This window comes from Tiliqua scincoides, chromosome 3, assembly GCF_035046505.1.
Source record: "Tiliqua scincoides isolate rTilSci1 chromosome 3, rTilSci1.hap2, whole genome shotgun sequence".
In the NCBI taxonomy this organism is placed as follows: domain Eukaryota; kingdom Metazoa; phylum Chordata; class Lepidosauria; order Squamata; family Scincidae; genus Tiliqua; species Tiliqua scincoides.
In genome coordinates this window covers 153,875,891-153,889,680 of record NC_089823.1, presented here as the reverse complement: position 1 = coordinate 153,889,680, position 13,790 = coordinate 153,875,891, and the positions used below count along the sequence as shown (strand labels likewise).

The 13,790-nt window shown below is 45.4% G+C and overlaps 1 protein-coding gene across 1 annotated transcript in view; it reads left to right on the top strand.

Annotated features, from left to right (window-relative positions):
* Window positions 1-4,037: 4,037 nt before the first annotated feature.
* SGPL1 (sphingosine-1-phosphate lyase 1) overlaps window positions 4,038-13,790 on the top strand; it is a 49,333-nt gene continuing 39,580 nt past the window's right edge. The window contains exon 1 of the mRNA XM_066621943.1: window positions 4,038-4,249. Within this exon, the coding sequence (XP_066478040.1) occupies window positions 4,247-4,249 (3 nt within the window). The 5' untranslated portion in view covers window positions 4,038-4,246. The remainder of the gene's footprint in view (window positions 4,250-13,790) is intronic.

The window sequence follows — 13,790 nt, the reverse complement described above, 5'->3', positions numbered from 1 at the left end:
CACTATGGCTGGTAGCCATTGATAGACCTGTCCTTCATGAATTTCTCCAATCTCTTTTTAAAGCTATCCAAGGTAGTGGCCATCACCACATCCTGTGAAAACAAATTCCACAGACTAATTGTATGCTGTGAAGTAGTATCTCCCTTTGTCCCTCCTAAATATCCTGCCAATCAGTTTCCACCACCTAAAAAATCCCTTCTTCCAATACCACCATCTCATCCACACTGAGAGGCAATAGTTTTACCTGTTTAGCTGACCCTGTACGTGGAACAGGATGCATTCCTGAAAACATATATAATTTGGATAATTAGGTGCTACCAGGTTGCAGAGGAAGTGGCTGCTGTTGTTTATACCAGTGTTATCAAAATTTCCTGCCTGCCAATTTAAATACCAGCATTGTGGTGTGAGAGAAAGCATGGCTTGAATTATCAAATGATTTTTTTCATTGTTTAATCAACTAGAGTGGTAGGCTGAGTAGGCCTTGAAACTTTTGTTTTCTGGGCCTTAGTTTCAGATGGCTTTGGTTTAAGCAAACCACAGAAATGGTTCCATTCTGTTGTGCACAGGCTAACAAGGTCAGATGAAATTGGCCCATGTGACTCAGTATTGCCACACTGGTAGCAGCTGTCCAGCAGCATTACTATCAGGTTTGCTAAACACAGCAGGAGCTGCTTGCCAAATGAAGCCCCCCATACCTGGTGATATGCTGCTCCCACACTCCAGTGTTCCAGCTCAGGACTCTCCTGTTTTCTGCACTTTCTCTTTCTCTCTGTCCCCCTCTTCTTTTTCCAATCTAGGGAGTGGAAGGACCAATGGCAGATGCCCCCCCCCATCAGCTACCTGAAGTAATTGCATCAGTTAGCTTCATGGATGGGCTACCCCTGTGCACACAACATCTGGAATCACAGCCTACTTCAGATGGGAAGTGTTGTAGAAGGAAGCCTCAGCTCCATACAACCATTTCCCTTCCCTAGTATCTAAACACGTATGCTTGCATTGCTTACAATGGCCATGGAATTGGTCAAATTGAATAGCAAGCCTACTATATAAAAACAAACACAGGAAGTCTATCACACAAGCTCTTTGAAATGTGCTACATAATAGCCAGGAACCAGATAGACTTGAAGAACAAGCTTTGCTGGATCATTCCAGTGGTGGTAATTTTGAAATAGCTGTTGCTGCTTCTAGGCAAACGTAGAATGACAGCTGTGTTAGGGCCCAATCCTATCCAACTTTCCAGTCCCAATGGGGTGCAGTGGGGGGGGGGGGGAAGATTGTCATGGAAGCCTTCTCAAGGTAAGGGAAAGTTTGTTCCCTGACCTCACGGCTACACTGTGGTTGCACCAGTGCTGGAAAGTCAGATAGCATTGGGCCCCTTGAGTCTATTGCAGCAAACCCTAACAAAAACTGCAATCCTATTCACACTTTCCTGGGAGTAAGCCCCACTGACTACAGTGGGACTTGCTTCTGAGTAGGCAGGCATAGGATTGGGCTGAAAGAGCTACTATTTCCATGTACAGTCACTTGCAGAGCCTGAGACCCTATGCATGTCTACTCAGAAGTAAGTCCCATTATAGTCAATGGGGCTTTACTCCCAGGAAAGTGTGGCTGGGACTGTAGCCACTTGAACCCAAGCACATATCTCTGGGGGCACAAGCTTGGGCAGGCTTGAGCCTCCTTGCATAATTTAATTGATAAATTAAAGATAAATAAGTCACTGGGCCCTGATGGCATCCACCCAAGAGTTATTAATGAATTGAAGAATGAAGTTGCTGATCTCTTGACTAAAATATGCAACTTGTCCCTCAGAACGGCCACAGTGCCAGAAGAGTGGAGGATAGCAAATGTCACACCGATCTTTAAAAAGGGAAAGAGGGGGGACCCAGGAAACTACAGGTCAGTCAGCCTCACATCTATACCGGGTAAGATGGTGGAATGCCTCATCAAAGATAGAATCTCAAAACACATAGACAAACAGGCCTTGCTGAGGGAGAATCAGCATGGCTTCTGTAAGGGTAAGTCTTGCCTCACAAACCTTATATAATGAAAAGATCAACAGGCATGTGGATGCGGGAGAACCAGTAGACCAGGTGTGCTCACACTTTTTTGGCTCAAGAGCTACTTTGAAACCCAGCAAGGCCCGGAGATCTACCAGAGTTTTTTTTACAATGTTCGCGCCATCATAACATATAACATTTATGTGTACAATGTATGTTGGTGTACCTTGAGCCCCACTGAGTATAACAGGACTTACTCCTGAGTAGACATGCCTAGGATTAGGCTGTGAGTCTGCAATCCTAGCCACACTTACCTGGGAGTAAGCCCCATTGAGTACAATGGGCCTTACTCCCGGCGTTTCCTCCCAGAGGCACCTGAAGGGGGGGTTGGCACTCCGCGATCTACTCATTTTGCCTCGTGATCTACCTATTGAGCACCCCTGCAGTAGACATTATATATCTGGACTTTCAGAAGGCATTCGACATGGTCCCTCACCAAAGGATACTAAGGGCAGGTCCTCTCATGGATTGAAAACTGGTTGAAGACCAGGAAACAGAGAGTGGGTGTCAATGGGCAATTTTCACAATGGAGAGAGGTGAAAAGCGGTGTGCCCCAAGGATCTGTCCTGGGACCGGTGCTTTTCAACCTCTTCATAAATGACCTGGAGACAGGGGTGAGCAGTGAGGTGGCTAAGTTTGCAGATGACACCAAACTTTTCCGAGTGGTGAAGACCAGAAGTGATTGTGAGGAGCTCCAGAAGGATCTCTCCAGACTGGCAGAATGGGCAGCAAAATGGCAGATGCGCTTCAATGTCAGTAAGTGTAAAGTCATGCACATTGGGGCAAAAAATCAAAACTTTACACATAGGTTGATGGGTTCTGAGCTGTCTGTGACAGATCAGGAGAGAGATCTTGGGGTGGTGGTGGATAGGTCGATGAAAGTGTCAACTCAATGTGCGGCGGCGGTAAAGGCCAATTCTATGCTTGGGATCATTAGAAAAGGTATTGAGAACAAAACGGCTAATATTATAATGCCGTTATACAAATCGATGGTAAGGCCACACCTGGAGTATTGCGTCCAGTTCTGGTCGCCACATCTCAAAAAAGACATAGTGGAAATGGAAAAGGTGCAAAAGGGAGCGACTAAGACGATTACGGGGCTGGGGCACCTTCCTTATGAGGAAAAGCTATGGCGTTTGGGCCTCTTCAGCCTAGAAAAGAGGCGCCTGAGGGGGGACATGATTGAGACATACAAAATTATGCAGGGGATGGACAGAGTGAATAGAGAGATGCTCTTTATACTCTCACATAACACCAGAACCAGGGGACATCCACTAAAATTGAGTGCTGGGAGAGTTAGAACAGACAAAAGAAAATATTTCTTTACTCAGCGTGTGGTTGGTCTGTGGAACTCCTTGCCACAGGATGTGGTGACGGCATCTGGCCCGGATGCCTTTAAAAGGTGATTGGACAAGTTTCTGGAAGAAAAATCCATTACAGGTTACAAGCCATGATGTGTGTGTGCAACCTCCTGATTTTAGAAATGGGTTATGTCAGAATGCCAGATGCAAGGGAGGGCAGCAGGATGAGGTCTCTTGTTATCTGGTGTGCTCCCTGGGGCATTTGGTGGGCCGCTGTGAGATACAGGAAGCTGGACTAGATGGGCCTATGGCCTGATCCAGTGGGGCTGTTCTTCTGTTCTTATGCCTGGAGCAGCCCACAGTGCGCCACATTATCTGCCACAACGAGCCACAGCAGGCCCTTCTTGGGTCAGGGTTTGTTCCCCATGTAAGGGCTCCTCTCCCTGCCTTCCGCGGGTCACGAGAGGCTGAGGGCCCACTCCTGTCCACACTTCCCTGGGAGTAAGCCCCACCGACTGTCATGGGCCTTACTTCTGAGTAGGCTGGGGCTGCGAGAGTGCCAGGGTTCCGCAGCGCTGGCGGCGGCAGGGCCCCGCGGTGCGCAGCAGAGGGCGCTGCGAGCGCAGGGCCGAGGGGCTTCCCCAGCTCCTCGGAGGAGCCCTGCGAAGGGCCTGTTTCCGGGCCGTGGCGGCTGCTGCGCTCGCAATCTCGGCTGGAGGCTGCCTCGGACCTTGGCTTGGCGCGCGCGCCACACGGGAGGTGGCCCCGTAGGCGGCCCTGGGCTGCTGCTTCCTCCTCCTGCATCTCCTCCTCCTCCTGGCAGAGGGAGCGAGCCAGCCCCGGCCTCCTGGGCGCAGAGGAGAAGCGGACTCCGTGCTGTGCGGGATCATGGTGAGCCACCCTTTTCCCTGCCCGGTGCCCATTCATTTGGCCGACCCATCAACAGAGGGACAGCCGCTCCGTGGGGAGGAAGCCCCTGTCCCTCCCCGTTTCTTAAACTCTTTTTAAGTTTAGTTCCCCCCCTTTGTAAACTTGGAGCACATGACAAGGCGTGTCTACTCGGAAGTAAGTCCCACTATAGTCAGTGGGGCTTACTCCCAGGAAAGCGTGGAGGATTGCTGCTCTAGAGCCCCAGCCTATGCATGTCTACTCAGAAGTAAGTCCCATTAGAGTCAATGGGGCTTACTCCCAGGAAAGTGTGGAGAGGATCGAGCCCTTAGAGCCCAATCCTATGCCATTATAATCAATGGGGCTTACTCCCAAGACAGTGTGGATAGAATTGCAGCCTTGGTGCGCTCTTTCTCTCCCCTCCCCCCCCCCCCCCGCACCAGCCAGCTGCTCCACAGATGAGGATGGGCAGGCATTTTTGCATGTACACAGCTGCTGGGTGCATTTGCAAGCAGGCTGCATTTGCATTGCAAGAGGCTGAGGCTGAAACACTGACCCATCCCTGGTAGTGGATGAGGAATGGGACAAAGCGTCCCTGAGGTCTTCTTAAAAGAACACCAGGTTGGGGGGGGGGATTATTAACACTGCAATCCTGTGCATGTCAACTCAGAAGTAAGCCCAGTTATAGTCAATGGACCTTACTCCTAGGTAACTAAAGCTGTAGCTTTTCTCCAGATCAGGTTGGGATGATGGGGTCATGATCACTCGCACCCATCTACTGTGGAGTCTGCTGTGGTGTTCATCTCCTCTGTGTCTCTGCTGCTGGTGATGGTGGGAGAAAAGTTATCTCTGTTTTGTTCTGTCTGGTTATCTTTCAGATTTTGCACCCTCTTCCTTGGAGAAATGTTACTATACCCAGTATATCCTGGGCCTTTCCATGGGTTTATTCCTCCTCCTGTTCCCAGACTGAGTTCAGAGATTTGTGTTATCTGTCTTTGTCTTCCTCCCCCAGTGCTTTTGTGCTTTGCTGTCTGTTGATGTTTCTCTCTCTCTTCTCTTCCTCTTTGTGTGTCTGCAACCCCACCCACTTCTTTCTTGTCCAGCAACCAAATAGGAAAATGACTAGGGTTTTGGGGAGGGGGGGGGGAGTGAAGCTGTTTCAACAGGCACTCTTTGTGTGTCTGGTACTGTATATGAAAGCAATGAACAGAAAATTCGGTAGCAGTGAATTTACAGAAGTAGGAAGATTGAGACTAAGAGGTGAGGAGGGAAAGTATCCTCCGTACAGCGTTTTAAAGTTGAGTGTCTTTAATATATCCCTTTAAGAGAGATCTCTTAAAATATATTGAGGAATATATTGTTTTTGTCCATGGAGGATTGAGCTGCTACATTGTAAACACTGTGACCAAAAGGCAGAGATTGTGTTGAAAAGTCTGATGAGGCAGGCCTGGTCAGGAAACCAGTTCTAGTGCCCAAGTTAGTACTTGTAAAAAATAAGAAGTTGCTTTGCATTTTTGGCCATGTTCTCCATGAATTCATTGTTGCATGAAGAAACATGTTGTGTAAACTGGTTGGACACAGATAACACTTGCAGTGATTCTTCTGATAATAGCTGCTCAGAAAACTATTGCCAAGACTGTAGAAATTGTTGCTGGAATACCTGTATAGTACAGTACTGCTGATTCACTCTCTAAATTCCCCAGAAGATCACAGTTCTGCGAATGCCCAAGAATGATAGAATGGACACATGCACTAGTAAATGTATTATGTAAACTGGTCCTAGGTGCTCCTGAATGTTGGTGCTAACAATTGTCATTTCCCATTATGTGTACATGGGGCACTTGTATATTTGCATTTATTGTATGTGAATACATACACAGTTTTTCCTATGCAGGACTTATAACTATGTAGGGAGGTAGTTAGGTGTATAACTTATAACTATGTAGGGAGGTAGTTAGGTAGTTCCCCTGGGGGCTGGGGATAAGAATAGGCCCTCAGTTTGGCTGTACTTGTCGTAAGAGGCGACTAAACAGCCACTGGGTAGATGGGACTCATCAGCCTGGGAAGGCAGCTCATCTGAGAGAAGGAAAACTCTGATCCCAAACCTCCACTGCCTTGTGGCTACATCCAGTTATGGAAAAGGCTTCAGGAGTCAACCTTGAGGCTAAATCCGGAGCCGGAGTCCCTGAGGCAGTTCATGGCTGAACACAGTCACGTTCTGGCAACTCCTGCGACGCCGCTGGAACCAATCGTATTGGCCTCTGCCTTTCCATTGGACCATTTCAGCGACGTAGAGAGGGGGGATTTGCTGCCTGGGTAACAGCCTATCCTCCATACCTGCTTTACCCAGGCTTCATGCACTGGAGAGGACACTCTGTTCCAGAACCACCATTCAGAGCGTGACACCATAGTCTTCCAAGACTGAAGGAGTTAGGTGTGAATTGATCCTCAGATTTGGTTCAACTATGAGCTGAGTTAGGCATGTGGTGATAAGATCATCTGTTTTCTAGCTTCACTGTATGCCCAAGTCTTGCTTCTTTAAAAAAAAAATACAGGCTGCAAAAGGATTGTATTTGTATTTGCAGCAGAGGGAGGTGTGATGGTGTCTGTCAGTTCACACTGAAAAGTCAGGAGTTTTGTGCCATCACTTGGGATGGGGTTGGGGTAACACTTTCATTCATAAAAAGCTGTTCGTAAAGTTGCAATCCTAAGCACCCTTTAGCAAGTTCCATTGAAATTGGTAGGACTTACTTCCAAGTAAACATATTTAGGATAGCTCTCCCTCCTGCTGACATGTGTATCCAAGACCTACTTTCTCTAACAAATCCTAATTTTGCAGTTCTTTTCATTCCTACTAAACACCTGGTACTTATGTACAGATGAGCTTTTATGTGGGATCTCTCTTTTGACTTCTTGCTCTGTGATTTGTTGTTGTTTATATAAATAGTTTTTAATCTAGTCAGATTAGGTCTGCAATTTAGACCAGGAAGCATGCAAGGCAAACAAATTCTCCAGCTTTTAGTCTGAATGTTTATATGCCCTTCAAAAAATAAATAAATTAAAATTATAGGTTTGCAGCATTGTTACACTACAGACTTAACTAGTCTGACAAGTCTGGGCTCATGTTTTCTACACTAGGCCAGTACTGCAGTAAAGGTCCTTTGAATCCTAGACGCACTTACTTGAGAGTGAGTCTCCTTGAACTCAATGCTACTTCTGAGAAGGCATGTGTAGGATTGAGTGGGCATGAAGCTTGCAGCTATGATTGTTTTCCTGCTTCATTCTTAGAACCAAGCTAGGTCTTATGTAGGAGTTCTGTGATGGAATTCCCCACAAAGCAACTGTGGGACAGAAATTGGGGTTGTGGTGCAGAGGCAGGATTATTAGCCCATTCCCCCTGTGCTGATTCTCTGGCTTATTCTTCCTTGAAGCATGTATATCCCACAAAGACGAAAATTTGTGAGCTCAAAAATTTTATCTAAGTTTTCCCCTCTATGGCTAATAGTAGCTTTGGTTGCGTTGGGCAGTTTGATAAGGTAGCAATGTAGGTTGGATCCCCTCTCCGTCTTCCCATGACTACAGTCCAAATCAAGGGACCCCTGTGCTGGCTTTTTCAGGTAGGAGAAAAACATGGGGAGTTTCAGTTACAGAATGAATAATTTGACTTTCACTGGGTTAGTAAACCTATGTCTCAGGTATATCATTTTAGACTGCAGGTGTGACTTGTGTAATTAAATCTCTCTCTCAGAGATACATTTAAAAAAATTCCTGCACATAGAAAACTAGCATACCATAGGTTCTAGCCTAGTCTCCCTTACATGTTGGTTTCTGTAGATGGGAAGCTCTTTTTCATGGAAACGATCCTTTCATGAATGCAGTGCACCTTGTGTGAACACTGTGAAATCTTTGGATACAGCCATTAACTTGCACAGAGGGGAACTGAGGATATTAGGAAACCAACAATCCAGAGAGGCTAAAAGACCTGGAGCAGGCAATAAATTGATCAAGAAGAGTCTGAGGGTACAGTAGGTAGACAATGGAACACAAAATAGAGGGGGAAGGAGGCAGGAATTGAAGCAAGAAGGTATTGATCAGAGAGAGCTCTATGAAGAAACCTTCACCACCTAAGATGAAGGCTGTGGTGCAGACTAGTTGAGAAATAAGAAGCGGGACAAAGAAGGAACCATGTGTGGTGGGGCTGAATGAAGGAAATGGCAATGAAGGAAAGAGCACCAAAGCAGGCACAGTAATAAAGAGATAAATGGACGTTCTTGCCAGTTATACACTTCAGTGGATGTTAAGTTATCAAAATTGCCTGGCCAGCTTGCTATAGCTAGCTGAATCCCATGCAAGAGCCAGGGGTCATTAAATGAAACTGATTAGCAGGAAACATAGGAGACAAAAGCAAGTACTTCATACAGTGCGTAATCCATATGTGGAATTCATTGTCACAAGGTGTGGTGATGGCCACTAGCAAAGATTGCTTTAAAAGGGGATTAGGGAAATCTATGGAGGACACATCTGTCAGTGGCTACTAGACATGATGGTTATGTGCCATCACCAGATCCAAGAGCAACAGGCCTGTGAATACCAGCTGAAGGGGAGCAATGGTGGGAGAGAAGCCTGCTGTTCTCTCCCACTTCTGGGGCTCCCAGAGACCAGTGGTGGGCCATTGCAGGAAACAGAATGCTGGACTAAAAGGGCCTAGATCCAGCATAGCTTTTCTTTTATAAACGCATACTCCAGTAATACTTGTAAGAAGCTATCTTGTGGGCTGGATGACTAAAAGCCAATTACATGTTACTAGAAACAACTGAATATTATCACTCCACACATATACAAAACATCATGGATGCAAAACATTATGGCACCCAAAGGCTACAGGTGAATCCACTCTAGCCTGCATGTTAATTCAAACATTATCAGAGAGCCATAGGAGCTGGATGGCTAGAACCACATAACTGAAACAGTCATTCAACATTTATCAACTGTGTGTTCAAATCTAAACTATGTATTCTATCTAAACAAGAACGAGGTTTCCAATTTTTGAGCTAATGTAACAAGCAGCACAGTTGGACAGATTTACTACCACGTGCCTTTTCATTTACAGCTGACCCAAGCCACTCCATGAATCATCACAGCTGTTGCAGGTATAAGCACAGCACAGGATGGGTAACCATGGTGAAACAAACATGGGCAGGGCGCAAATGTCTAGGTACATTAGGTGCAGATACTAGCACCTAAACAACTGAGCAATGGCCCCGGAGTTGCTGAAGAGGGCAGAAAGCAATTTCTCTTTATCTATGTGTACTGCCTGTTGGTAAGACCTGGGCCAGCATAATCTTTTCTGCCTGTACATTCAACTACACTTTTCCTTTTTATTCATTCCTGCCCTGAAAACAGGTCTTAAATAGGGTCAGGAGTTTCTACAGCAAAGTTCTATACCACTTTGGATGGTAGTCTTTGCTCTAGTATATAGCAGGAAGAAAAAGAGTGGCTGTGAACACATATGGTGCTTTTCATTACCACTAAGAAACCGCTACCAGCCACTAATTGGATGAAGGACTTCCAAGCAGGAGGTTAGCATGCACAAACCTGTACCCTGGCATCTTTCCACTACAGACCACCTGAAAAGTAGGCACAGTGGTGTGGTGAACACACATGATGAGAATAGGACACGTCCTTTCACTGATGTGCTCATTTTTACACCACACTCGCTCTTGCTCTGATCTGGATCCCAAATCATCCCAGTGGCTCCAAGCCTTTGTCAAAACCATTGCACCCCTGAACATTCTGGTACTGCTCAATAAGTGCTACACATACATGAATTCTGTGTTTAGACTTGGGTCTCAACCCCAAGCTCTCTCATTATGTTTATCCAAATATCCCAAAATCGAGAAAAATCCAAAATCTGGAACACTTCCAGTCCCCAGCCTGGCATACTCACTCAGTATACTCAGTATACTTTCTAGTCTATACTTCAGCTGCCAATGTGACAGTATGAAGAAAAATAAGGACTCCCATGATCACAATGAAATAAATATTCAAAAGACAGAGCTGACCTGAGAGAAGAGGCTGTACATTATCAACATTTTCAGCAGCTATTTCCTTCAGTGATGGATGGATGGATGCATGTGTGTTGTAGCTTAATGGGAGAAGGAAAGTGTTCATTCATACAACTGGTGATCTGATTGGATGTGGTCACCCATATGACCAGTCCAGAAAGCAGTACCTTTATTTTTTCTAGGCATCATCATCATCACCACCACACAGACAAATCCAATTGGCTCTTTAGTGCCATTATGTGATCACATGGCTCTCAGCCAGTTAGACACCATGTAGTCAAGGACTGAATAAAATCAAGTATCACTTCACTGATACTGAAGCAACAACAGATTGGGTTGTAAAAAAATACAAAAAGATGATTCAGGTAGGTTGTAAGATCTGGAGGGAAACATTTTGTTCCACTCCTCCCCCAAAATTTGCCACACCTTTTATGCCCAACATCAAAATGGACAAACATTGGCATAAGCCTCTCAGATGCTTAAAGCATAGCTAGTTCTCAGTTTCTGTAACTGCAGTGTTGTGGCCTCCATCACACCAAACAATCAAAAGGCAGCTGATCGATTGATTCTGAAATACACATGCCATTATACAGTATTGCTTACTCCAGGTTCTCGATACCAAATCCACATATGAAATTTTGAAGCCAGAGAATGACAAAGTGACCCTGATGCAGTGCCAACACAACTTCAACAAAAGTATTTATTTATTCTTACATAACACATACTTTACAGACTTTTTCTGGAGTGAAAAGATTCACCTCAGCAGGTACTTCCTGCAACATACTGTGCCATTATTTCTTATCAAGGTGTTCAAAACAGTGTCAGACATTTCTCCATATTCAAGCAAGCAATTTAAGAGACAGTTCACAGGGTGAAACTAGATGTTACAAAAACCCCAAAGCTGTTTGCTTTTTTTTTTTTTTAAAGGGACCTGCCGCCTCCTTCTCAACAAAGATTTACTGTAACTTACTGCTTTAGTCTGACCCCACTTAGAATATTGTGCCCAATTCTGGGCACAGCAATTTAAGAGAGGTATTGACAGACTGGAGTAGATCCAGTGGAGGTCGACTAGAATGGTGAGGGGGCAGGAAATTATGTCCTATGAAGACAGCTTGACGGAGGCAGACATGCTTAGCTTGGAGAATAGATGGTTAAAGGGGGATATAACTATCTACAGATATCCAAGAGACTATCATGGGAAGATGGAGGGGATTTGTTCTCAGTTGCTGTGAAGGGTAGAACCAGAACAAATTAGTTTAAATTACACCAAGGGAGATTTTGATTGAATGTTACAAAAAACTTCCTGACAGTAAGAAGTGTTTGGCCATGGAACAGTCTGTCTCTGAAGGTGGTAGACTCTCCACCATGGGAAGTTTTTAAGTAGAGATTAGATAGCCATCTGTAAGGGATGTTGTAGTTATAGTCAGCCTCATTGGCAGGGAGTTCAAGTAAATGATCTTGTAAGCCCCTTCTGATTCTATGATCGCAAACTAGAACTTGCCAGCAATCATTACATGACACCAACCACCATCACTACCACTCACTGCTTTGTAGTCCTTGTTACTCACCTACAGTTGTCAAGTCACAGTTGGCAGAATTTCCATCAGAATGTAAAAACCTCTAGACCTAGCAACCTTCCATGACTTCTCTCTCACCTGTCCACTTCTTTCCTGACAATACTGACACCTGCCCTGCTTCCAGGTCCAAGGCATATCTTTGCCCCAGGCCTACTTTTATCTCTTCATTACTGTGCCTGCTTTGGTGCTTATGTTGTCAAGGCACACCATCAGTTTTTTGAAAATCAATAATGCACACCACACTGCTGGCGGAGAGCTCACATCCCCCAGTAGCCCTACTAATAAATGACCTTCCCGTGGCACGCCTGTGGACCATTCGCAGCACACCAGTGTGCTGTGGCATAGCGGTTGAAAATCGCTGAGTTAAAATTTGACCAAAGTTGTTGGGTTAAAATGCTGAATTGCTTTGGAAGAGAGGTTTGCTCATTTTTAGCTAATGGCCTGATGTGGTCTTCTTGTAGTCCTGACACAAGGGCTTGAGACACTAATGCTGACCTTTTTGGTGGTGGTTCTGTTACCACCAGTCCCTAAATTTGCAAGCCTCGCTCTCTGCAAAACCTTGTGGGATAAGGGACATGCTTCCAGGTTCTTAACCCCAGAGTTCTGTTTGCTGTCCAGTAACCTGGGGCTCCACTAAGACTTAAGGAAGGATTGAATTAGAGACTACATGGTGCTTCAGATGAAACTGGATTTATTTATAAAGGGGACTTTACTACCAAAGTAAAGTAATCTTGTCCTCCAATAGTTCAGCAGTGTTACAGCTCAGTGATTTTAGTTATGAATTTCGGCTTGGAGCTCCAGAGGCAGAATGGCTAGAGAGCTTGCCCTTATGTACCCTTTATGGCTGCTTCGCTCTTGGAATTTCGAACTAAACTGCCCTTTCTTCACTTTTGAAAACTTAAATGGTTTTGGAAGGAAACCTGTGTTCTTACCGACTTTGTACAAACTGAGTTGTGGGTAACCAGACTATGTACCTGAGTTGAATTTTTTGTCAACATATCGGCATGATCAACATGTTTGTTTATTTCTGGAATTAGGAATTTTGTCTATGTAGATATTTCTAAACCATGTTCTACATGGCGATGTTTTTGGCTGTTAACAAATTCTGTAATTTGGTCTTTAGAACAGCCTTGCCTTTTGCCACTTGCTGCAGGCAAGTAAGCATTTCTTCAGGGGAAGTAGCTTGTCTCTGACCCACTAATTGAGTTATCTTGTATGCATGAGCCTTAGACAGTTGTATTATTTGCAAAGCTACTCTATAAAAAAAAAAATCCATACTCTAATTCTTTAAAGGTATTGGCAACATAAAGAGAAATAGAAATGGCTCTGGGAAAGTCTGCTGCGTTTTCCTCAAGTCATCTCATTTGATTCTCCTCCTATACCTGCGGTTCTCAAACTCGCAGGGAGTTTGAGGACCACAGTAAGTACCTGCATGGGAGCGGGGAAAGCAGTGACGCGATCCCCAGGATTGTGTCGTTAAGGGGGCTGCAGGGGCTGGCATGTACTTACCAGTCTCTGCAGCAGCTTCCCAGGGGTGTGGGGAACCCTGTGTGACCATCTCCAGCATTCAGAAAGTGAAAATGGAGTGATCATGCCCACCTCTGCAAAACCAGAAATGGAGCGTGATTGCTCTGCTTTCACTTTTTGAAGGCTGGGGAGTCCCAGGTCGTGAAGGGTTCCATGAAGCCCACTTAGCAATGCAATCCTGGGGATCGCGTTGATGCTTCCACACTGCCCCTTAAGGGGAAAGAGTCCAGGGCCCTTAGGCGCCCCAGTTTGAGAAGCCCTGTCCTATACCCATAAATGTGAAGCTCTGAACCAGCTTCACTCCTAACCCAGTATTTGAAATCTGAATCTTGGAGTAGGAAGGAGCATTAAGAACATAAGAACGGCCCCACTGGA